At 31.5% G+C, this 25315-nt stretch overlaps 2 protein-coding genes across 2 annotated transcripts; one reads left to right on the top strand and one right to left on the bottom strand.

Moving 5' to 3' along the window:
- Positions 1 to 457: 457 nt before the first annotated feature.
- HELRODRAFT_187800 (hypothetical protein) lies at positions 458 to 12582 on the top strand (the record flags this gene model as incomplete). The annotated part of the gene is made up of 7 exons (XM_009010704.1): positions 458 to 527; positions 642 to 3215; positions 7479 to 7612; positions 8557 to 8697; positions 8737 to 9062; positions 9109 to 11631; positions 12015 to 12582. The coding sequence occupies 4 exons, from the start codon at positions 458 to 460 to the stop codon at positions 8662 to 8664; spliced, it is 2886 nt and encodes a 961-aa protein (XP_009008952.1). The 3' UTR covers positions 8665 to 8697; positions 8737 to 9062; positions 9109 to 11631; positions 12015 to 12582.
- HELRODRAFT_187798 (hypothetical protein) lies at positions 12569 to 23115 on the bottom strand (the record flags this gene model as incomplete). The annotated part of the gene is made up of 20 exons (XM_009010703.1): positions 12569 to 13085; positions 14548 to 14624; positions 14817 to 14912; positions 15062 to 15127; positions 15408 to 15538; positions 15708 to 15779; positions 16488 to 16555; positions 16690 to 16741; positions 16842 to 16900; positions 17170 to 17273; positions 17410 to 17487; positions 17716 to 17814; positions 18049 to 18177; positions 18318 to 18411; positions 18646 to 18782; positions 18949 to 19035; positions 19101 to 19271; positions 20030 to 20139; positions 21153 to 21236; positions 22941 to 23115. The coding sequence occupies 20 exons, from the start codon at positions 23113 to 23115 to the stop codon at positions 12983 to 12985; spliced, it is 1992 nt and encodes a 663-aa protein (XP_009008951.1). The 3' UTR covers positions 12569 to 12982.
- Positions 23116 to 25315: the final 2200 nt, after the last annotated feature.

Genomic DNA, 25315 nt, shown 5'->3' with positions numbered 1-25315 from the left:
CTCACGACCCCTTTTTGTGTAAAATACTTTGAGGAACGCTGTTGAACATCACAAAAATTGTTTTAAAAACGATTTGATCGGTTGATTGATTGATCGATCGATTGAAATATTTGTATTGCAATGTTTGTCATTGTATGTTAACTAGGTTTGGATCTTTATTTTAACTTATTATCAATCATTTAATATTTTAAAACCTTTTTGTACTTTGCTTTTTATTCATTTATTCATAGTCAATGAAGAATATCATAGAGCATTTTTATTTAACCAAAAAGTAGACATAAACGCAAAACTACATAATATAATGCATATATATATATATATATATATATATATTTATATAATTGAAATTATGATTTTTTTTAAATTTTCAGCTACAGAAAACGTATACAGTCTTAAAACTTAGGAAAGAAATTAATGAAATAGATTGTGTAAATGCTGATGCCATGCAATCTTAAATATGGGCATTGTCAAAGAAATAGTGCTTTTGTTTTTCTGCATGATTCTGCCACAAACAGCAACTCAACAACGTTCGTATTCACCTCTCCAACGAAAATTTGTGCAAACAACACAACCAGCTTCAAACGAACGATTAAAAACTTTTCGAAATGTTACAAAACAACTTGAAACTGTAACAATTCAAGTTCTTGAAGAAGACTTGTCGAAAACGGAACTATTTGATTGTTCACAATACTTGAAGTTCGATTCCACACATGATAATATATTGAAAATATGGTCTAAAAAGTGTGATGGGTATTTTAGATTGGATAATAATGATGGTAAATTGTATTTAATTAAACAGATAGACAGAGAATATGTCTGCTCATCTTCACTAACTTCAGATTGCAAAATATCATTAACATTATCTTGTAAATCAGCTCTAGAATCGTACGACATCCCCTTGATCATCAACGTTCTCGATATTAACGACCACGCTCCTCATTTCAAAGAGCAGCTGATGACCCTGAACATATCAGAATCTACACAACCAGGAGAATTTTTCCACATAGAGCCAGCCAATGACGCCGATGGTGGAAATAATTCTCTCATCACGTACACACTGCATCCATCAAAATCCATTTTTCAACTTAAATTTTTAGAAGACTCCTTTGGCAATATTGTAGATTTAAGATTAGAACTCCTCTTAGCGCTCGACAGAGAACAAATAGATAATTACAAATTTCGAATTGTTGCAACAGATAACGGTGTTCCTCAGAAGTCATCCACTCTAAATATCGACATTAATGTTTTGGATGAAAATGACAACCAACCAGTTTTTGAACAATCATCTTACTACTTTGAAATGAAATCGGATGATCCGGTTGGGCATCTGGTAGCCAAAATAAAAGCGGTTGATTTAGATGAAGGTAATAACGGAAAAATCAAATATTCATTTAATAAAAAAACACAAGGCATATACGGTGAGTTATTCAGCATTAATAGTGATTCGGGTGATATAACGTTAATATCAAAATTATCAGACCACCCTTCAGTTACATCTCCATTCTCTTTGATTGTTTCTGCAACAGACTCAGGATCAAACCAGTTTCCCGTCATGGTTCCAGTAGAAGTAAAAGTTTTAAATACTAATGCTCATTCGCCGGTCATATCTCTTGTATCAAATTATTTAGGCAGTGATAACAGCAATTTGATTGTCGAAGAAAACAATGCAGAAAATTTCCACGTGGCGGATGTTGTCGTACAAGATGAGGACCATGGTGCTGACGGTATGGTAGACTGTGAAATGAAGAACAACAATGTGCTCAGCTTATTTAGAACGAATGATAACGAGTTTCAACTGATTATTAAAGGAAAGTTAGATAGAGAGCAGGAAGGTAGACACACAGCAACAATTTGGTGTGAGGATATGGGCGATGAACCAAAATCCTCTATGCTTCAGGTTAATGTTATTGTGACCGATCTAGATGACAACCCACCCGTTTTTTCAAAACAGAAATACGTTGTCAGTTTGCACGAAAACAACTTAGTTAACAAGGAAATTGTTCAGTTGCAAATAATAGATGCTGATATTGATCCAGCAAATCACAATGTGAATTTCTACGTTGAACCCCATTTTGAGCATTTATTTTCTGTTGACAATAAAGGAACGTTGTCAGCGTTAATTTCTTTTGACCGAGAAATAAACGAGCACTACTCTTTTCATGTTTTTGCTAAAGGAGGTAAAATTTCAAAAGAAAACTCTTCTGTGATTTACAAACACGTTACTAAGACGTTGATTGATCTTTTTATTTTAGATTTAGATGATGAAATTGCAAAATTTGATCAACCTTGGTACAAATTTAATATATCAGAAAATCAACCAGCTGGTACTTTTGTGGGTCAAGTTAAAGCTCATGATGTTGACCAACATCCTCATAATCTCATTGAGTATTCGTTATATCCCATTAAAAAAATCATTCCCAACTCATTGAAAAATTCAAATGATCAACATCTTTTACCGCCAAATTTATACACCAATCAATTTCAACAACGAAATTCTAATCTCCCATTCTACGTGGACTCTACAAACGGTAACATATTAACAAACAAGTTATTAGACCGAGAAGAATGCAGTCATTATGAATTTAAAGTTTACGTCAAAGAAGAAAGTGCCAATATTTTTGTAGACGTACTTGATGTCAATGACAACCCTCCATCGTGGATCTTCCCCACGGCAGATAACTGTCTTAGGCCGGAAGAGTTGAAATTGAAAGGAAATTTAACTTTTGCTCGTCAGCTAACATCTCTTATAGCAACTGACAGAGACTTGAACAAAAATGCGGAAATCACTTATTCAATAATTTCTGGAAATGATTTTAATCAGTTTTCAGTTGATGCCGTGACCGGTGTACTTTCGTGGAACTCTTACTTATTTGGTCCACTAGCTTCAAATCAGTGTCAAACAAAATTAAAATTCAAAGCTCAAAATGCTGATCAATCAAATTCCAATTTTGAAATTGCGTGTCTCGATGTAATCTTCGAAGATTGTTTATTACATCAAATGCAAGTAGAGAAACAAGAATCAGCAAAGCTTGCGGCAAACACGAATGAAAACAGTAAGTCATTCTTCCTTGACAACTATCTTCTCATTTTAATCATCGTCTCAGTGTCGTGCATCATCATCACTATTGTCCTCACGACTGCCATTTGCATAACGCGAAAACAAAACAGAGCAATGAAAAAAGAAAGATTTAGCCAAAATGAAGATCTTCGAGCAAGTTAGTAGCAACGTTTTAATTAAATTTTATGTTTTGAATAATCAAACAAACATTAATAGAACTATTTTAAAAATTGCAGTTGTTATATTGTTTTTATTATTGTTATTTTTATTGCATTTTACTTTTGATTATTTATGAAGTATTCACTAAACATGTTTCAATGTCTATTGCAAATGCGTTGCTAATTTTCAACTGTGTATAATATTTGAGTTTCTAATTTCTATTACAACTAACAAAAACAAAATGTAAAGTTAGCGATGACAAAAAGTTAACAAAAAAACTAGCAAAAATTTATCAATTTATCAAAACAAATAAACTCAAATTCAGATGAATTCAGTTTGGGAACGAATTTCTTTACATTATTGAGAAATGAAAAGTGATTACTTAATTTAAAATGTTGTTTTATCTGCTTTAACGGCATTTCAGCTCCCTATTTCGGGCTATGATGTGCCAAATTGACATTTAAAAATTAAGATTTCTGTTTAGAGCCATAAAATTAAATATTTTCAAAGTATTGTAACTTTTTGAAAAAGTTTATAACTGAAACAAAGCTTATCGTGGATTCAAAGTCAGAGATATCTTCTGATATAGAGTGTTTTGTTCTACTTTTTTGAAATTTCGGCATGAGAATTGAATGCTGTATTGTTAGGATGTTTTGACAGTATAACCTGTTCATCACAAACATTTGCATCTCTTACATAGACTTCAAAAAAAACAAGATGGTCTATGGTGTTACGCATTTTTTAGCCTCCGATTGATTAGAGATTATTACTTTAATAGTTTCTAAATAATGTGTAAGCCTTTGATGAATTATTTTTTTCAAAGATTTTACATAGTGTGTTAATCATATGGGTCGTTTTTTGGTTTGTTGGTCTTTGATACTGATATTACTAATTCTTCACGCCATTTCTCTGGTGTTGGTGAATTTATCCAAATATAATTGAAAGCATTTTTAACTGCGATTAATGATGAATTTGGTAATTTTTTGAGTATGTCGTAAGTTATGTTGTCGGGATCCGGGGAGGAATTTTTGTTTGATTCTATAAAAAATTCAATTTTTCTGAACGATATCAAGTCATTATATAGCTCTTCATTGTCTGGATCAAAATTGAGGGTAAATTTTTTTCACTTTTGGCGAAGTTTAGGAATGATTTGTTTTGGTTGCTAAATGCTGAGATTTTTTAAAAATGGTCTGCAAATATTTGTTATTTCTTCATTTGAATGGTAGTTTATGTTGTTGCAGAACAAATTATTTGAGAAGTAATTAGAGTGCTTGTTGGTAATTTGGTTTATCTAAGACTATATTTTTCTTAGAGGTGTTGAACTGATATAATTATTCCAGCATTTTGATTTTTCAATTCTTATTATCATTTTAATTTCGGCTTGTGATTTATTGAATTCTATAAAGTTAGGTATACTGGGAGTTTTTTGTATTTATTTAAAGCTTTTAGTTTTTCTTATCTGCTATATTTTCATGTTTTATTAAATCACGGATAGATTTTGGGATTAATTTTAGTAATTAATTATAATTGATTTTGGTTTATCATAAGATAGGATGATTGGGAAATGGTCACTGTTATGTAAGTCATCTTCTCGTTTCCAATTAATATGATTAAAAGTAGAAACAGAAGTGAACGCTAAAACTATTGTTGACAAAGTTTTGTTATAAAATTGAAATTATGTCGGTTGACTAGTTTTTATCAAGCAGATATCATTAAGCAGAAGAAACTTTCCAATGATTTTATCATTTAGGCAAGCTATCAAATAAATTTTATAACATGAGCGTGTTTATTTTGAGACTAAGGGGAAAATTTTAAATGTAGTTCATCATTTTAAAATGTTTATGTATGTAAGTCATACATAGATAATTAACTGATAATTTTTGTATTTTTAAACTATTTAATATAAATAAAATGGTTATTTAGACTAAGTTTTTATAACAAAATCTTACAAAATCTATTTGGTGCTCAATCCTATCTCTCTCTCTCTTTTGTTCCTCGAACAAAAAATGTTTGTCGTTTTTCTCGCTGATACCTCTGAATCTGAAGCAAGTGCACAAGTGAGCACTTTTAATACAGAATTTTAATAAATTTCGAGCAAATCGGTGGCGTATGAAAAGTAGGATTGTCAAGAGAAATGTATGATGATGAATACCTGCGCTTTTGGAACTGTCTCTCTTCATGATTGCTTCAGAAGCTTTCTTGGCTAAAAATTAAAAAAATTTTAAATTTCTGTGGAATAAATTTAATAATGAACTAAAAAGTTTTTTAAATGTTATTTATTTTACTAGAAAATAATAATTAAGCAATCAAAATATTGTCGAATAATAGGAATAATAATTACCAACACCCACCTACCCAACCCACACACGAACGAACAAACGAAATTGTATTTGCTCTTCAGAAATTAATGAATAAACTATAAGGCAATTTAAATTTATCTATTTTTTATTTAATTTTAAATTTTATCGCATATGTCACCTAACAACTAACTAATTTGAAAATGTAAGAGTAAAATATCTTTGATGAACAATCTCAAGAATCTTATTTCAAGAATCTTATCGACTAAAAAAATTTATAAAAAAATTTGTCTTGCATGATCATTATCTTAACAGAAATATATAATAATCTTTCAGTTTAACAAAAATATTTAGCCATTATTGTAAAGTTGTCATAAATAATCTATAGTAATAGTAATAATAATAATAATAATAATAATAATAATAATAATAATAATAATAATAATAATAATAGCACTAACAACAACACAAAAACAACATCAACAGTAATAATAATATTAATAATGATAATGAAAATATATTATTATTATTATTATTAGTAGTAGTAGTAGTAGTAGTAGTAGCAGTAGTAGTAGTAGTAGTAGTAGTAGTAGTAGTAGTAGTAGTAGTAGTAGTAGTAGTAGTAGTAGTAGTAGTAGTAGTAGTAGTGTATTGATTATAATAATAGTATTATTATTATTATTGTTACTATTATTATTATTTTATTATTAATATAAATGTTTATAATTGAAGTGTAGTGGTGGCAATAATGAACCTAATTGTGATGACGATAATGATAATGAATTGATCGGAAATACTCATTCCATTTGAACTTGAAAAAACCGTGAAATCGGTTTACAAGTGAAAGTTCAACTCAACTCTCTGGTCGTCCCATTGTATTCTAATTTTTTTCTAACCAGGCACGCATCTAAAAGCGTAACATTTAAATGTTTATTGAAAAAATGTTATTAGACAAATTTGTAAAAATAATTCTGCTATTTATATACTTATTTCAATTCTTAATAACAACCTAATCAGTCAATAAATAAATCAATCGGTCAATCGATCAATCGATGATCAATCGATGATCAATCAATCAATCAATCAATCAATCAATCAATCAATCAATCAATCAATCAATCAATCAATCAATCAATCAATCAATCAATCAATCAATCAATCAATCAATCAATCAATCAATCAATCAATCAATCAATCAATCAATCAATCAATCAATCAATCAATCAATCAATCAATCAATCAATCAATCATTCAATCAATCAATCAATCAATCAATCAACCAATCAATCAATCAATCAATCAATCAATCAATCAATCAATCAATCAATCAATCAATCAATCAATCAATCAATCATTCAATCAATCAATCAATCAATCAACCAATCAATCAATCAATCTATCAATCAATCAATCAATCAGCCAATCAATCAATCAATCAGCCAACAAACCAATCAATCAATCAATCGATCGATCAATCAATCAGTCAATCAATCAATCACTCAATGTAGGATTAAAATTCAAATGAATAAATGAAATGAAATTAATTAAAATTTATATTAATAACAATATAATAGTAATCTAATAAATAAAATCCAATATTAATTACAATTAATTGGAGGGAAAACGATAATTTTAAACTGCTTAGTATTATTTTAGATGATGAATTAAATTTTAAGAGCCGTATTTATACTATTATTAAACAAAAAAAAAATATTTCAAATTCAAAACAATCTTCTAAGCATTTTGAAAATACTTGTAACATTGTATGTATATTTTCATATAAACTAGTGATTATAATGTTAATTGAAATTGTTGTATTAATTGTGGTATGTTTTCAGTTATGGTGTCAATTGTTGATGTCTTGGAGTGCTTAATTTAGCTTGACATTTTGCTTGGTTCACCATATTGCTTTTGGCAAAAACTAGTTGATAAAAAATTTAATACGCTGAAAAACTTAATTGTAGGCATCCCACTGGCGGGAGCAGACGGAGAGGCAGTGCTGGTGTTGGATCGGTCGTCAACGAACGAGAGCACGGACCAGCTGACTGGAATCCTCGTCTCCCTCAAGAGAGCTGAACAACTCGGCGGAAGGCTGCAGGTCTCTGTCATGTTCTTCTTATTTTTTCGGCGCGCATATTTTTGCCTATTTATATTCAAAAGACTTACAAGTTTCCTTTCGAAACATTTTTATATTCTTTTCATACGGGACTTCCATCTCCTCAAACACATTTCTTTTTTTCACTCCACGAATTTTTTTTTATTTTCTTCAGAATTTATTTTTTTGCTCCTTCTTTGTCTGCAACCATTTTTGTATCTTCCATTTTTTCAAACATTTTTGTATTTTTCCTCTCTTTTCCTAAACATTAAAAATTATTTTAGACACCTCCCTAGATCATCTTAATCTCTTCTTTAAATATTTGTATACCCTATTCTCAATTTTATGTTTTTTTCTCTTGAAAGCATATTTTTAACTTCTATCTTTTCAAAATTTTTTTTCCATCTTTTCAAGTTTTCAGGCCAAATGTTTTCATCATCCCAGTTTCCTCTCCCAAACACGTTGGAATATTTTAATACCTCTCTTATTTTTTTGAAACTTTTATATTTTCCTTCCTCTTCCGCCTAACAGTTTTGCTTTATTTCTTTCCATCTAAAAACGTTTAACAGCATTTGTATACATCCTTCATCTCCATAATCAATCCTCGCTTAAAGTCTCCATCTCCATAAAATCATTTTTTCATCTCTCTCCTGTTCTTCCAAACATTTTCAAATCTATCCCACTCACCTCTCAGCAAACATATTTTTTTTTCTACATTCTTCTCCAAACATATTTATTAAGTTTCTATATTTTGGCCAACTATTTTTCTATTTTTTTTGAAAAAATGAAATTTTTATATTTATTTGAAACATATATATTGAAATTTAAGGTTCTTAAAAAAAGCTTAATTAACCTTGAATCATATTTTATCACAAATAAAATTTTCACTTTCACCACAAAACAGACTTTAAAAGATACTTAAAAGCGTTAATTTATATTCCCTGCAGCTTCGAAGTTTGGGACCGTCACGTGACAGTCTGACGAGCGCATCCGTCATTCTCTGCAGGGAGAAGGATGCTGACAGTGGATACGCCGATGTCTCATCACCTGTTTGATTGATTGGTTCATTGGTTGGCTGGTTGTTGATTGTAAGTTGATTGGCCGGTTGATTGGCTGGTTGATTGATTGGTTAATCGATTGGTTGGTTGATTGATTGTCTGACCGATTGACTGACTGATTGTTGGGCTGTCCATTAAATAATGATACGCATTTGTTTTCATCTCCAACATTTTTTTCTTCAAAAATTAAACTTTTATCAGCCGTAGGTTTTCTTTCTGTTTTTATACACAATTGCAAGTAAAAATAAACTAGCAGCATGCGTAGGAAAATAAGCAGAGCATTGACACAACAAAAATTTATTAGCTTTCAATAAAACTGTGTCAATTTGTATAATATTCTTGATATATTATATAAATAAATAAAAAGAATTAATTAGTTATATATCATTATATATATATATATATATATATATATATATATATATATATTTATTTATTTATTTATAATACAGGACGTGACATCCTTGTTTGTAGTGTTTTACTTTCTTCTTCTTGTTGCCTCTCTATTTTGACAGTTTATATTCAATTTGAAAACCATTTTAAAAACGATTCCCACTTTCTCAACGTGTACTCACCTCATCGTCAACTAAATCGTTTGCACTTTTTCAAAAGATTATTAATTAAGATTTTAGCGTTTTAGAAATATGTGTTTTCGTATAATTAATCTGCATGTTATAAATTATGCGTCTAAATATTTGATTGACTGCATATGAATATGTTTACAGGTACCTGTGCCTCCCTGTATGTATATGTGCCTGTGTGTTTATCCGTACCTCCGCTTCTGTGTATGTCTGTTTATGTGTGTAGTTAGGTTTAAATAAAAGTTACACATCTGTTTGTTTTTTTACACACGCACATGTTTGTACGACTGTGTTTATTGCTTGCCCACAAAAGCTTAACATTCGAAAACATTATACCTATGCATATTCCGGGTTAGTAACTTCCTGTTTAACTTTTAGATTTTTCTAACGGTAGATCGTAAATGACTGTCAAGTTTCTTGAGTTCAAAAGAAAAATTTTTATTTATTTTAAGCATGATAGAACATCTAAACCTGATAGAACAAAAAAACTTTTTTTCAGTATTCCTATACCATCTTCGGTGTTCGAATTGATACGTTGTGTATATGGCCAAATGCTCAAGTCTGTGTCTCTACAATGTGGTTCTGAACTCAAGACATGTTATTTTCATCAATAATTGCATTTCTGACAGTTTATATAAAGAATTTGTATAACCCAGTACTTGTTGCAGTTTATATAGGGAGTTTGTGTAAGCCAGGCCTTTGTTCCTGTAATTTGCATTCATTGTTATTAGTAGTCACTTTGTTACCGTTACTGTCTTCTTACCGTTAGAAAATTCGAAAACTTAAGCAACACACACCACACACACATACACACATACACATACACACACTTAAGAAAGCATTTTAATGGATACATTTCTGTTCTATATTCTATTATCTCGTCATATCTGTTGTTTTTGATTGTCTGTTCATCGTGGACTTCCATATATAACAGATATGCTAGATGCACCAAATGGCAAATTTGCAAATACAAGAAACCCAAAATTTTGAAAACTGTTTAAATTTTAGAATGAAGAACGAGTAATTATCTTCATTAAAATCAACCAATGTCATCATTACAATAGTCATCGTCATCTACATCGCAACACAAGCACAGCATTTATCTCCATTGATCGGATCAGCGTAGGTCCAATATTATCTTCAGAGCAGATAGAAATTTATATTCTTGGTCAAGTATTGAAAAAATTATTTGCCAAAAATGTAGTTGTTTAAAAAAGTAGTAATCTGTTAAAGACAAATTAATGAATTGATCATTTTTACTATTTTTGTTGACGATAATGCATAAAAATGTTTCGGTAGAAAGGCTGACCGGTTGTAATTTGAATATTTTTATTTATTTTTGGGGAGGTTTCTCCTTGTGCAATATCCCTAAGGAACGGATCTTGACAACGTTGTCGGTAGCGGCTAAATGTTGAAATTTTACGGGAGGGTCCCAAAAGCTACCAACATTTTTGTCAGATGTGGCCATAATTAAGCTGGCGAATTTTTTAGCATATCTTAAAGATACTACTCACAAAATGGTCGGCACCCCTTAAAATCCCCAATGGTAGTCCCACCTGCCCTACCTTTAATCCGACCCTGTGTTAAAGTGTTTCATAACACTAACATTTCATCTGAGCATTTGTTACTCGCATATACATTAATTTAGATGATCAAATTAATAGTGTAAAGCATGTCATATTTAAAAATAATTATAAATATTAAAAAAAAATGTATGTAGTTTGTAGATTTCTTTCAATGTGCTCCACGCAGCTGATGCTTGCAGCATGTGGTTAGGTGTGTGCGTGATGTGATGTGTGCGTGATGCGTTTGTGGTTTGTGTGTGGTGTTGTGTCGTTGTTGCTATGTTGAAAATACATCATTCAAAGAACAAAACGATCTCCGACAATTTCAAACTGTTAACACACCAGTTGAAATATTTTTCACGCTTCCTCTCTGTTGCTGCCTTCTTAGCCTATTTACGTTGCATTGGTTCAAACACGTGGGCAGATAAATGTAATGAGAGAAGTGCTCAAACACGTTTGAGCAAAATTGTATTTGTTTAACAATTTGAAACTAAAACTCAGGCCGTTTTGTTATAATTTAAAAATATACTCACGCCTAATTTCAATTTTGTTTTTTTTGAAAATATATTCTGTAGAAGGTTATTTTTCCCATATTTCATATTTGTTCTTATCTTAAAGTTAACCCAAGATATTGGTTGGGTTAGATTTCAAGTATTCCGTTGTGTACTGGAAGATGCTTGCACATGATTTCAACCAAAGACGCAAATGCTAAATAGAATGTAAAGTGTAAACTTTTCTTGTTCGTATATCACTGAGGGATCGCGTGCATCGTTTGCATCAACAAATAAAAAACGTTGATTACAGACGTTTATAAACGCGTTTGAATTTATTTGTTCAACTGTTTCTTTGTGTTCATTCTTGTTCATCACATGCCTGTAAATGTTCACTCGCTTGTAAATGTTCACATGCCTGTAAATGTTCACATGTTCACGTGTAAGCTTACCATCGTATATTAAGGAACACGCCTGAAGTCAAAATTCCTTTCCGGGAGGTTATGAAGGAAGATGAAACAAACAGTGCCGAGTTTTGAGTAATTTTTAAAAGATGACCTAATTTTCAGACATTTTAATAAGTAAGTTTGATTTGCAGTAAATGGCGTATTCGAAGGCATTAGTTTCATTAAGTTCAAATTTATTAAATTGGTTCCGCGTTTACAAACATGAATTGTAAAATATTTATTTTTATGAAAATTCGTATTGACATCTTAATTCATTTTTAATTTCTGGCTTTCTTGTCGGTGTATATACTTTTATAGCGTTTTATTGTTTTGCTGGATTTATGCGTTGCATCTCGAGTGTGACTTCAGAGGAGCTGCATGTCTTGCCCAGCTCCTTCATTCTTTGTTCGTCTGCCTTTTATACGTACATGCCGAAAAAGTTGAGCATCTATTAGCATTTAAAATGTGAACACTCAGATGATGTTGAATAATTTTGTTTGCAAACATTTCTTTCATGTGTAGAACATATACTCTGGGTCCCACATTAACCATTGTACATTTCTAGAGAAAAATTTTCAAGTTTAAAAACATGAAACTTTTATTTATTTATTTATTTGTTCAAATGCTATTTAATTTAAAATTTTAATTTAAAATTCAATTTTTTAATTTGTTCTCAATTTCTTCAACATTTAATTTGCCGAAGATTTTCTGAAAATCAGCGTTGGTTTGAAAGTAATTTCGTTTATTTATCCTCCACTTTTTAATGTTCTTTTTACAATTCTCGTTTTTATTTGAAATGAAGAAAATAAATTCAAACATTCTTACAACCAAACTTCTTTCATGAAATAATTTATCAATTCACAAACACCGAAAACTTAATTTAAAACATTTTAATGCAAGTTTGATAAGATATTTCATGACAAGGAAGCACTTTAAAAGGTGAGAACATTAACAACCACTAACGGTACAAAAATATACCAAAATACATAACATCATCTTCAATTAACCAATCAATCAAGCATGAACATCTTTTGAAGTTTTATTAAAGATGCAATCATGGTCATAAATGAAATTTGCCAGAGTACAAACAAAAGCAAATTACTTAACAATTGTTGAACAACAAAAATATTTTCATCGGTAACATTCTCAAAAATATATTCATAAAATAATGTACAACGACCACAAAACGTCATGTTTCTTTATTACGAGCTTGACTTCCATTGAGACGACCTTCACTTCCAGACTTTGCACTTGTTGGCTGGGTTCATGGGTGAGTTCAGTGGGCAGTTGAATGTTTCTGCGAACTCCCACATGTTGACCAGCGTACCGATCACTCTGCAGGTTTCATTTCAAAGTTTATTTCACGGGACCACTTCAAATATTCTTAATTAACATTGTGAATATAAAATGAATTAAGAAAAATGTGGTTCAAATGTAACTTCACAATTCAATTAAGTCAAGCTCAAGTCACAATTCTTATATTTCATGTTATGTAAAAATTAAAACAATAAAATTCGTCGTTGAATCGCTTAATCATGTGAATTAAATCCAAGTGAATCAAACTATGCAACTTCATCCTCCATGCTAATGACTCAAAAGTCTTCGTAACATGATCAAACGTAAAAGAGTTAATTGAATGAATAAATGTTGTTAATGTTGTTAGAGCGGTTTAATTGTGATAAGAAGAGAAACAGAGAAAAACTGAGTTAATAATGTTTGACTCTGTTCAACTGTTAAACCGCAAAGAACCATACAAGATTTTCGTCAATTGGTCAATAATAAAGAAATCGTAGAAAGTAAAGCTTATATAAATGACATTATGACATTTTTAGGTGTCCAAATAGACCAGAAATTGTCAGTTCACTAGCACATCTCCCACAGCACATAATAAGTTTTGTTTTCATCCAATCTATGTAATTAAACAAATTTATTTAAATTCAAACCACAAGAAGTAATTTTTTATTCAATCTAGTTATAAATAAGATGAGATTTCAAAAAGTTGATCAAGTGGTTTTTCCATATAAATTGCTGTTGACATTTCGCATAATATTCAATTTCTTTAATAAATCGGTAAAGTTTAAGACTGATTGCGAATGACAAATAATTTATTATCGTTTAAAATAAACAACCAAAATTCAAAAAACATTTAAACGGAATTTTGAAATTTAATTTTTTTATTCAAATTAACTTTTTCTTATTTAGTAGTCAGTTATTGTAATTGTTTAAAATATTTGAAATTTAAAAAAGAATTCGCCAGAGCATTTACTAGTAAATTTGATTTATATTTATTACTTAAATAATTTATTATTTTAATTAAGTCTGTTCTGCCCGTTATTTCACACATTGTCGGTAAAAATTATACTGGCCGCAGTTTTTGTAAATATTTCAAATGCATTTGCTAGAATGTTTTTATTACCTAATGATTATTTGATCATGTCTACCGATTAATTTTTGCGCTATCGGCTATCGTCAAGAAGTTTCAATCGCGCGTTTATTGTAATTTTTTGAAATATATTCGCTAGAGCATTTTACCAAAAAACACCACATTTTCTGATTTCACGTCTTTATATATTTTACTACATGAACCGGCTATGTAATTAGACAAGTTAAGTTTGATCATTTGATTTATCGTTATTTAAGACGCGCTTGTTCGTTAACTTATCTCAAATTGCACCTACCCTGAAAATTTCGGCCAGTTAGGGAAATCGGAAGTGGTTGAAAAATGTTAAATAAATGTTATACGGCAACATGGCACAAGGAGATGAAACAAAAGTAAAAACGAGGTGAGGTGTCTGACCGATATTTTCCTGGTGCATGTTTTCCAACTTGGGAAGTGTGTCTGGCATGCTCAGGTTTCTCTGTACCACACCATATCTTCAATTCAATTTTATCAGATTATTCAGTTACATCATATTATTAAACTGTATGTGATTACTTAAGTTAAACTTTTGAATTACCGTCTGCCAAACATCTTCAAAAAAATTCAGGAAATAAAATTTAAAAAAAATGTATGAACTCAAAATAATATGAGCAACGAAATAATAAAATTTTATATATTGAACAGACTTGTCCAAAATTAATGAAGAGAAGTTGATGTGGGTTGTAGGGAAGACCTGGCAGCATTGGTTCCTCCCCGTGCTTACTCGACCACTTCTTATATGCCTTCGTTTCAAATAACAAGTTTATGATTAATGTTATATTGGCGTCTCTGAAGTTTGGCGATGATGGTTATGGATGGCATTGGTGAAGTAGCGTGATAGTCATAATGATGATGATGATGATGTTGGTAGCGATGAGAGTTGGAGACTAACGAGGAAGGCTTGCCTCAAGCCTCCATTGTCTGCAATGTTTTCTCCTTGCGTCAGATTACCATTCAGCTGTCCAATACAAATATACGATATGTCGTTAGCTAATGCATTTTAAAATAGGTGTTTCTACTACTAACAATTTACATAAAAAAACCACCATAATGTAAATTTTTGACTGTTAACAAATTTTAAAAAATGAAACGCCAAAGGTTTTGTTGTTTCCACAAAATTCAAACCATTGGACAGTTAATTCAACTTAATGATGAATGCACTGGTTACATTTTATTTTTCAAATGGTTTTAATTCAATCTGCCATTTTTTTATTGCATAATCTGCGATACTGACTGACCGTCTCATTGAAGCCATCGAAGTAGTACTTGCTGTACTGATCGACCATGCACTTTGTTTTGTGGTGGAAGTTCGTGTTGTCGTCCACCGTCCACCACTCCCTCACGTTGCCATCCTTGTCATACTCCTTGCCTGTCATGTGCAGTTGGTGTTGTTGTCTTCTCATTATAATGACAATAATAATGCCATCAATAAAATTTTTAATAAATTCATTTAAAGTAAAATGAATTAAAAAAAAGATTTGAGAGTAGAATGACTTTAAAACAGATTTGAAAAAATGAAGAATGCTGCAGTTTCTGACGTTTGGAGGAGGCTAGTTCCAGATATATGTGGAGCAGTTTGTCAAAAAATTCGCTTTGCTGTGCTGTTTGTTCTTTGTGGTAAAAAAAATAAAGCGGTGGAAGATGGAAGACGTTTGTTGCTGCTTGCATGTATTAGACTGTTGGGACATGCTGGTGAATGTTTAAAATAAAGTTTGAAAGGGATAGCAATTTTGAAACATGATGGTGGGGTGTGTTAATGAGTCAATTTTGAGAAAAACTCTGACTTCTCGGTTTATTATACTTCAAAGACATGTCTTCTGTCTCTTAGATACGCCAAAAATTATTGGATTGCAGTAACTCAAATTTGACAACATCACACACACGCATTGCGCTAAATCACCGACGAGCTCAGTTGATGAGAATTGTCTGATGTGTCGTATTTAACGCATGTGCTTGGTTATTGCAATTTTCGCTTGTGAGGTGATATGATTAAAAAAAGAGTATTTTTTGTCAAAGGTTACTGCAAGCGTCTTAGATGTGCTTCATTTTGGAACTGAGGTGTTTGTCGAATTGAAACCAAATTGTCTAGTGTAATAAGTAAAGAGTAGGAGCCTAATATGACGTCTTGAAGAATTATGCTTATAAATAAGTGAGATATAGTAAAAATTAAATTAATTTAAACTAGTTCAATATGATTCCAAAATGTTCTAATCTAAAATTCAAATCAAAAAACTAATAAGCACCTATAAAAATAACACTATATAAATTTACAAAACAAAATTGAAAATATGATAAATAGAAAAAATTAATGACCCTACCTTTATCATCGAAGCCATGCGTCAATTCGTGTCCAATGACCATGCCAATGCCCCCAAAGTTCAGATACCTTTAATTTTTATTTCAATACTTCCAACTTTAATTTACATCAAAAGAACTCACATGAATAAATTAAACAACCAAACAAGTTGATTACTCATAACTTTTGTTTGTAAGGAGTTGTAAGAAACATTTGAGACACACCTTGGATTGAACTCGTGGTAGAAGGGGGACTGCAGGATGCCCGCCGGGAATGCTGGAGGTAGGTGGTTGAATATAATATTTCATAATCATAAAATATATTTTCAATATGAGACATTCATAAAGTTGGGCTTTCAAATAAATTTGGAACTCACTAATTTGGTTTTTCGGTCCGTTGTAGAATGCATTGATCATACCAATCGGTGAAGCCCACCTTTCAGACGAATGCATGAAACTTAATAATGATGTAAGGTGCATGCGAAACATGCATACAATCAAAAATCATTTGAAATCACAATCCTGAAGTGTTTATCTTTCCTTTCATTGAATGCAAGAACCGCACAAAACAAATAAACAAATGTTGATGAATGAAAACAAATTATATTGCACTGATCATTTTTAAAGTATACAAATTCACACAAATGAAAAAATATTATCAACAAAAATTTTCAATTGAAAATCAGCCCATGGAAATGTTACGACCTGTTTTTGTCGGTCTTCATACGAAGGAGTTTGTAATTCTTCAGCAGGTGAGACTGCATGAGGTCGTGGATGTTTTGGAACAGGCGGTCACTCCTTAGGGACAACTAAAAATTAATTTTTTAAAAATGCTACACACATACACATCCACACACGCCTACACACACACGCAACACACACGCACACACCCATACGCGCACAAATACACACATACGAGGAACAACTGAATAAAACATCTCATACCTCCTTCACTTCCTCCTGACGTAGTGTTTCATTGAAGAGGTAGTCTGGATATCCAATGTTCTCCTTCATTGAGTCAACCTTCAATCAATTTGCGCATATTTCTACAATCATCAATGTTTCGTTTTTTTTCTTCTTAAACTACTTAACTTCAGCATCGTAATACGCATTAAGTCAGTACCACTACTACTACTCGCACCTGATCATCATCATCATCATCATCATCATCATCATCATCATCATCATCATCATCATCATCATCATCATGCAATGTTGTTATTGCCATTAGATAAAAAAGACAGTGCCCACTTTTTCCTTGGCCTTGACCTTTGTCTCCTGCCTCATCCAATCAGCATCGTCGATGAGTTCCTTGAAGGACTCCCTGATCACCTCCAGCAGTTCGAGTGCCTGACACATCACGCATCATCCTCATTACTCATCATTCATTCCAGTTCCGTGCACATTACATCTAACAGGCGCGGATCTACTTGCATTCAAACCTGGTCATCGCAACGCCAGGAACAGACACGTTAACCATTAAACTCTCACCACCCTTATTTCATCGCCAGTTAAATGTTCAATCAAACAGCAAATGTTTAGAATATTTATATCAATTCTTCAAGCCCACACACCAACACTAACATATTCTTTCGATTTGGAGTCAAAATGATTCTCGACGTACAAGCGACCGAGCGTCATGACGAAATTATCATTGGTGCTGGTCACGCAGTAGTTCCACCTCGGCTTCTCTTTGTTTACTCCATAATAAACCTTTTAGTTTATGAGAACTCAATATACAATAAATTTAATTAGTTAATTAATTAATTAATGATTATTAATAACAGAATCAAAAATTTATAATTAAAAAACTAAAAATATCTACGTTTTCAAAATAAAAAAATGTATCATACTTTATGCCATTCATAGCCGATTTTGATCAAATTCTGTGGCAGCCAGAAGATGGCCCTGGACACCAGGTCCCACAACAACGTGTTCACCACCGTTCTGTTCATTCAGTCGTTCAGCAGTTCATCAAGTGCAACAAAGCAGAAGAAAAAGTAAAAAATCATTTAAATAAAACTATGCCCTTATATGTAAAAAATATTGGACGTATTTATTGTAATTATATATTATATGTTGTCCAAGGTTGTCCAAGCATACCTAAAAATATACCTGAATTATAGAATTGAATAAAACAAACAAAAGAACAAAAAGAAATGCAATATGTTTGAAGGAAACCTCTTTGGAGTTTTTTTGAGCAGTTCGACGAGCTGTTCGAAGTACTGGAGGTTGACGACTGTGATGGTCTCGTTGTCATAGACCTCCACGTCGGCAAATTGGAAAAGATTTTGCACGACGTACTTGAAATCAAACACCTGCGTTTGTTGAAAGGTCAAAAAACCTTATTCAAAAAATTTTGTTTTGAACTTCATGCGTAACGTTTCAAGTGCAGTGCTCTCGTGCTCCATATCAATTTTTACATTATTTTGACTTGTTCGTTAATATTTAAACAGACACAATGAAATATGAAGCAATACTTACTTCTCCAAAAAGAGATGTCAAGTTATCGAAATTTGAGTAAAAATTTTTTGTGCGGTACGATCTCTTGTGCTCTTCGCTTGGATAGATCTGCCAAAAATGAAATATTTAGTTTTAAGCAAGAGCTTGCTATCAACAAATAAATTTGTACAAACATTAGCATGTGCCGTCTCAAAATCGATAACATCTTGGATGTCTGATAGATTAAACTTCGGAGTAAACTGACTAACGACTTTTTCAAAAACAGCTCTGTAAACTTGCATGGATTGATTGAAATTTGGATCTAAATACATTCTCTTCGGCAAAAGTGATACTCCTGGATCTAACTGAAACGTCAAAATAATCAATCATTCAATAAATCGAACAAACAATTAGTTTCTAATGCGCCATTTCCACGATGTTCAACAGCGCACCTCTGTGAATTTCACAAATAGATGAGCCCTGAGATCCAGCTCTGAACTTTGTAAGTGTTTGAGGAGATAGAGACCTTCAGAAAAAAAGACTAAAGAAAGCCAACACAGATTTAGCAAGAGTGTTTAATAGAAGTTTAGAAAAAGCGAAAACAAGAAGACGATCGTAAACCGGAGCGTTTACGTTAAATTAATAAAATGTGGAGATATATGAGAAAAGAAAGGGGCAAAAGCAACTTGACAAGCAGCGAGGTAAAAGCTTCACTTAAAGGATAGAGTGTACAATCAAGAAGACCATTGTAGAGCGAGTTACAATATTCAATCTTAGATAAAACTAAAAAAGCAACAAAAATGAAAGAGTAAGATTGTCAAGAAAAGGTGAAAGTTTTTTCTGATATGTAGATGAAAGTAAGAACTATTAGCAACACTATTAATCTGAAAAGAAATAAACAAACAATTATGATTACAAACATAAAATAAATATTACCATTTATTTGTGTTAATATATTTAAGCGCAACCAATGCAATCTCGAAAAAATTAATTATAATAAACGTTATCATAAAAATGTTGTGATGCAGACATTTAAATTAAATTCCTCTGAATTTTTTTCATTTGGGATTACACTGATCTTCAACAACAAAGCGGATGAGAGAAACTTTGATTGGAGGATGACTTCTGTCAGTTGGACATCATCTTCTCTCCAGGTATCATTTATAATGGGCCATCCACCAAACTCGTTGATGATGTTCATCAGAGGTTCCAACCCTAGTTTATCCAGTTGCTCTGTTTCAATGGTAATTAAGAAAATTATTCTGTTTCAATGATATGAAAATAATTCCCCCGTACAAACACACACACACACGCACACACATAACATATTAATTTTATTCCACAAAGTAACTATAAAAAATAGGACGTTTTTATAAAACGGAGACATTTTAATAGTTTGGAGGATCTTCCCATCAGCCGGAATAACTTGTCCAAACACGGTACTGGACCGACCTGAAGAAACATAATCTTGGATCAAATCATTCATTTAGCAGAACAAAGAAAAGTTTGATGAAAAACACGCCGAACCCTTCATTCACACACGTTTAGACTCTTGTGACTGCCTTTGCTATGGTGTCGGTAGCAAAATGTGAACTATCAGCGTCGCAGTCGATTGAAAACAAAGCGGCCAAGGTTGTTAGGAACGGTGGCGAATTTGATTATGTAGGCCCAGTTTTGAACAAATTGTATTAGTTGCCAGTTCAAAGAAAAATTTATTGGAAAAGATGCGTCATTAAATAACGTTGAACCAGAAGTTCTGTATGATTTTACTTCTAATAAAATTAGTCTGTCGAAATACTGAAAGAGGTCAAAGCATTCTAGATTTTCGCATGTGCCAAAAACAAATCTTAAAATTGAATCACGAGATTTTGCGATCGTTGGACCAGAATTGTGGAATAACCTTCCAAGCACGTTACGCAGCCGTTGTTTCTTGCTTCAACAGTTCAAGGGACAGTTGAAAACTTCTCTCTTCCCTTTTAACAGCAGTTAGTTTTTAAAAAGCGCTTCCTTGTATGGATTTTTGTCAAATAAGCAGTATAAATTATATATATATATATTAAATATATATCTATGACCTAACCAACCAAAGCAGGACATAGCGTATTTTCACAGAAAATTTTCAAACGTTAGTTAATAACACCTACAAAACTCAATTCTAAACAAGTAAAATTATTAGTAAACTTGGAATTATTAATTTCATTATGCTATCAGAAAAATGATTATATGTTGGAAAATATAGAAGATACCTAGATCAAGACATGAGTCGAAGAAATTTTTCATGTTGCGTTCACCAATTGTGGACTGGTTTGTGAGAGGCTCCCTCAAAATCGCTGCCGAAATTGTAAAAATATATGTGAATATGTATAAATGTGTGTGGAGGTGTGAATATGTGTAAACATGTATAATTATGAGCATATATAAATAAATAAATATATATATATATATATATACATATAAACAAACAGTAATAACAATAACAACAACAGCAACAACAACAGCCGTATCATTAGAAACCAAATTAACAACAAAATGAATGACAAACATAAGATAATATTTTACTACAAAAATACCTTTTCAATGGCGTATAAAGAAGATGAAAGAATTTTAAAAGGAATAATACGCAGAAACGTAGTAGCGTCAAATCCAATTAATAAAGTTGTTGTTCGAATTTACTATCAAAATTAAAAAACATCCCAACTAATCATGAGAAATAATTGCCTTCCTGCAACTACTCAACTACATCAAAGTCATCTAATATATGAATATAAATGCTCCGTCGGTGAATGTTCGCACCGCAACAATGCTTCAAATATTGGAATGACAACTACCACATTGTCAAGACGTTTGACCATGCATCTACAAGATGGAGCAATTAAACAACATTATCAGCAACAGCATAACACGACAAATGTTAAATAACACGCAAATAGTTTATTGCAATGACAACATCACAAACCTGAAAATAGCTGAATCAATTTTCATACAAAACAAAAATCCCTCCATGAACATTCAAGTACAGTCTAACAACATTCTACCTTCAAATAGACTACTAAATAAAAACAACAATCATTATAATTATAACAACAACAATTACGACAACAGCAATAATTATAACAATGTTATCACCAACAATATTGATGATGTAAACAACAATCATACCAATAGTGACAACTTTAACAACAACATCAACAACAACATCATCAACAACAACAATAGCATCAACAATAACAACAACAACAACAGTGCCAACACTGTAGATACCAACGCCACAACCCACAGCGCAAATATCACTTGCAAATGGAACATCATCACAAGAAGCGAGAAGAACCACAGCAATAATAATAATAATAATAACGTTAACAATAATAATAATAATAACGTTTTTAAATATTGTAAAAATAATATTAATAATATGTAGTTAATTAAATAAATTAATTCGCGCTTCTCGGCTGAGCGTTGATATTTACCTTAACAACCATAATGTAAACAATTTTGCCGTTAAAATTTTTAAAAATCGCGTTTTATATTGTTTATAGTTATTAAATTTATTTTATTGGCTTTCTGTTTTAATTAAATAATTTATATAAATTAATAATTACTTGTTCCTTTATATCAAATATCTTACATACCTTATATATAATGCACTGAAGATGAGTTATTTATAACTCGAAATAGCTATTTGCATATTTATTTAATAAAAATTTTTTAAAAAACAATAAAATGTCTAATTTCTCTGAAATTAATAAATTAAAAAGAAATATAAAAAAGCTGAGCAATGTTGAAAGTAGTGTTGAACTTTTGAAATGTTGCGTTAACAACAGTCTGTTACCAAAATATATATATATATATATATATATATATATATATATATATATATTTATATTTATATGTTTAAGTTCTAAACCTTGCGCTACCGCTTGATACAAGTGTTATTTGTGATTTATGAACGAAGCATTTGAACGTGTTCCTCTGTCTACAGTAAAGTACATGTACAAACAAAACTGGAAAAACAGTCAACAAAGTGAATAAAAAACCGTGCAGATTGTGTGCCAGTTCATCTTCGAGTATCCTGAAAGTGCTGATGGATGGCTTGTCGTCAGGAATGGGATTCTTTTCAATCCAGCCGCCACAAGAGAATTGGAAGAAATCATGGCACGGGTCCACGGACCTGTCCATGCTGGTTATTATTCGGGCGGCTGTGTTGTCCATTTTGAAAATTACTCTCGTTAATGTGGTCAGTGAAATGTATTTTTTAAAATGTAATAAAGTTATAATTTATAGCTATATATATAAAACACAAAAAATAATTTCCAGCCCAGCCTGCTTGCATGAGCACACCTAATCAGAACTGCTATGGATTTTTTGTGGTACATATTTTTTAATTTGCAAAAGCAAGAAAAGGTAGAAATAAAATTCAAACTGAACAAATAAGATGTTTTGAAATAAAAATCACTTCCTGTTTGAACTTAAATACTGAAATTTACTTGAATTCAAAACTTGAAATTAAACAGCAAAAATGACGCAAGCACACAACTAATAAAACTATAACGCAGAATCACAAGTGAAGACAAAGCGGAGAAATAAACGATGGATGTCATAACATTCTCCTATTCATTCATTTGTTATCCAACAGTTAGTTCTTCGTAACAAAATAAGTGGCACAATGTCTGGCAGCAGTTGCTACCGACACTCAAGCAGCTTAAAAAGAAGTTCTTAAAAGTAGGTAGGCTCACTTAGTCATGTTATCATTTCTTTAACTCATTTGTAGTGAGAAACGAAGAATTTATAGATAGAAATTATTCAATTATTCAAATTTAAACCTGATAGATACTTCATGTTACAACACGTAGACAAACAAATGAACGAAAAAAGGAACGAATGAACAAACGGACAAAGAAACAAAGAAACATACAAAATCTAATGCCCTTAACTTTCTATGTTTTTCGCTCTATGTTTAGTAAATGAAAAATTTATACTTCCTGTCATGGATCTCCACCAGCAAACGAATTAAACGCAACACCAGCTTAATGAAACAAGCGTTACAAATGTCTTGTAAACATTACGAATATCGTAAGCATCAACAACGACAAACAAAAAACAGCCAACCAAACCAACCTGTCGTGACACAATGTTCTGTGAGGCATATATTTGGCTGACTTTTTGTCTGTTCTGTTCATTTAATTTGTTCGCTTATATTTATGATGTACCAACAATGAACAGTAAAAAGTTGTTCAAATGAAAATTTGTATTATAAAAAACTTGCAATAACAAAATTAACATTGACGGAACTGAATGATAAAGTAAAATATGGTGTGAGGTTCGTGATAGTTGTGGTTAAAAAGGATCCGATGTTCCCTCAATAATGAGATCTACGCATACCAAGTTGAGCCACGGATCCACACGAAGGCTGCGTAATAAATTATTAACTCCATCGAGCTTCAGAAGCCAAGTTGATCAGACATCTTTTGACTTAGATGTTCTATTAACTCTCACCAGCGTTGAGGTAAGAACTCATAAAATGTATTTAAGTACAAGTACTAAGTATTTATTAAAAATGTATTTATGGGCATTTTATACTTGAAAGGTCATTAACCAGTTAATCATTTTACAAGCCAATTAGACCTGCCAGCAGCCAAAGCTTTTGAAAATGTTCGAATGACAGGTCTACAGCCAATAAATCAACCGAACAATCAACCGACCAGCTCATAAAATCAACCAGCTAACGAACTCAACTGATAAACAATTCAATCAAATAAGAACAAAAGTGATCGATCAAGCATGCGACCAACCTCTGAGCAGGTAGACGAGTGTGATGCACACTGCGAGGAATGTGAAAATGATAAAAATGAAGATGAAGAAGAAGATCTTGAACATGCTTCTCTTGGGACTCCATGTCCATTGCTTGCTCCTCTGGCTGTGATTGTTGACGAATGAGCTGTTCGTTGGTTGTAATGTTGTTGTGTTGTCGCTGTGGTTGTATTGTTGTTGTGTTGTTATTTATGTTGTTGTTGTGTTGTTGTTGTTTTGTTGTTGTCTTATTGCTTGTACCGTTGCAGTTTTTTGAATTATAAGTGAAGCTTTTTGTTTTATATAATTTTTTCCAATAAGTGGCTTAGTCAATTTATATATATATATATATATATATATATATATTGCATGAATTGTTGGCATTAATCAATCAATTTGGTAAAATTCAGACATTATATATATATATATATTTATTTATTTATTAGGACCAGAAGCGTAGCTTATTTCGCCATCAAAATATACACAAACCCGTTGATGATATTTCATAAACTGTTACGCAATTTAGCTTGTTTGGCAATCAAAATAAACATAAACAGTTTATATATATATATATATATATATATATATATATATATATATATATATATATATATACATATAT

The sequence above is a fragment of the Helobdella robusta genome, assembly GCF_000326865.2.
Source record: "Helobdella robusta unplaced genomic scaffold HELROscaffold_1, whole genome shotgun sequence".
Lineage (NCBI taxonomy): Eukaryota > Metazoa > Annelida > Clitellata > Rhynchobdellida > Glossiphoniidae > Helobdella > Helobdella robusta.
The sequence above is the reverse complement of the archived record's forward strand: the minus strand, read 5'-3'. Positions and strand labels throughout refer to the sequence as shown.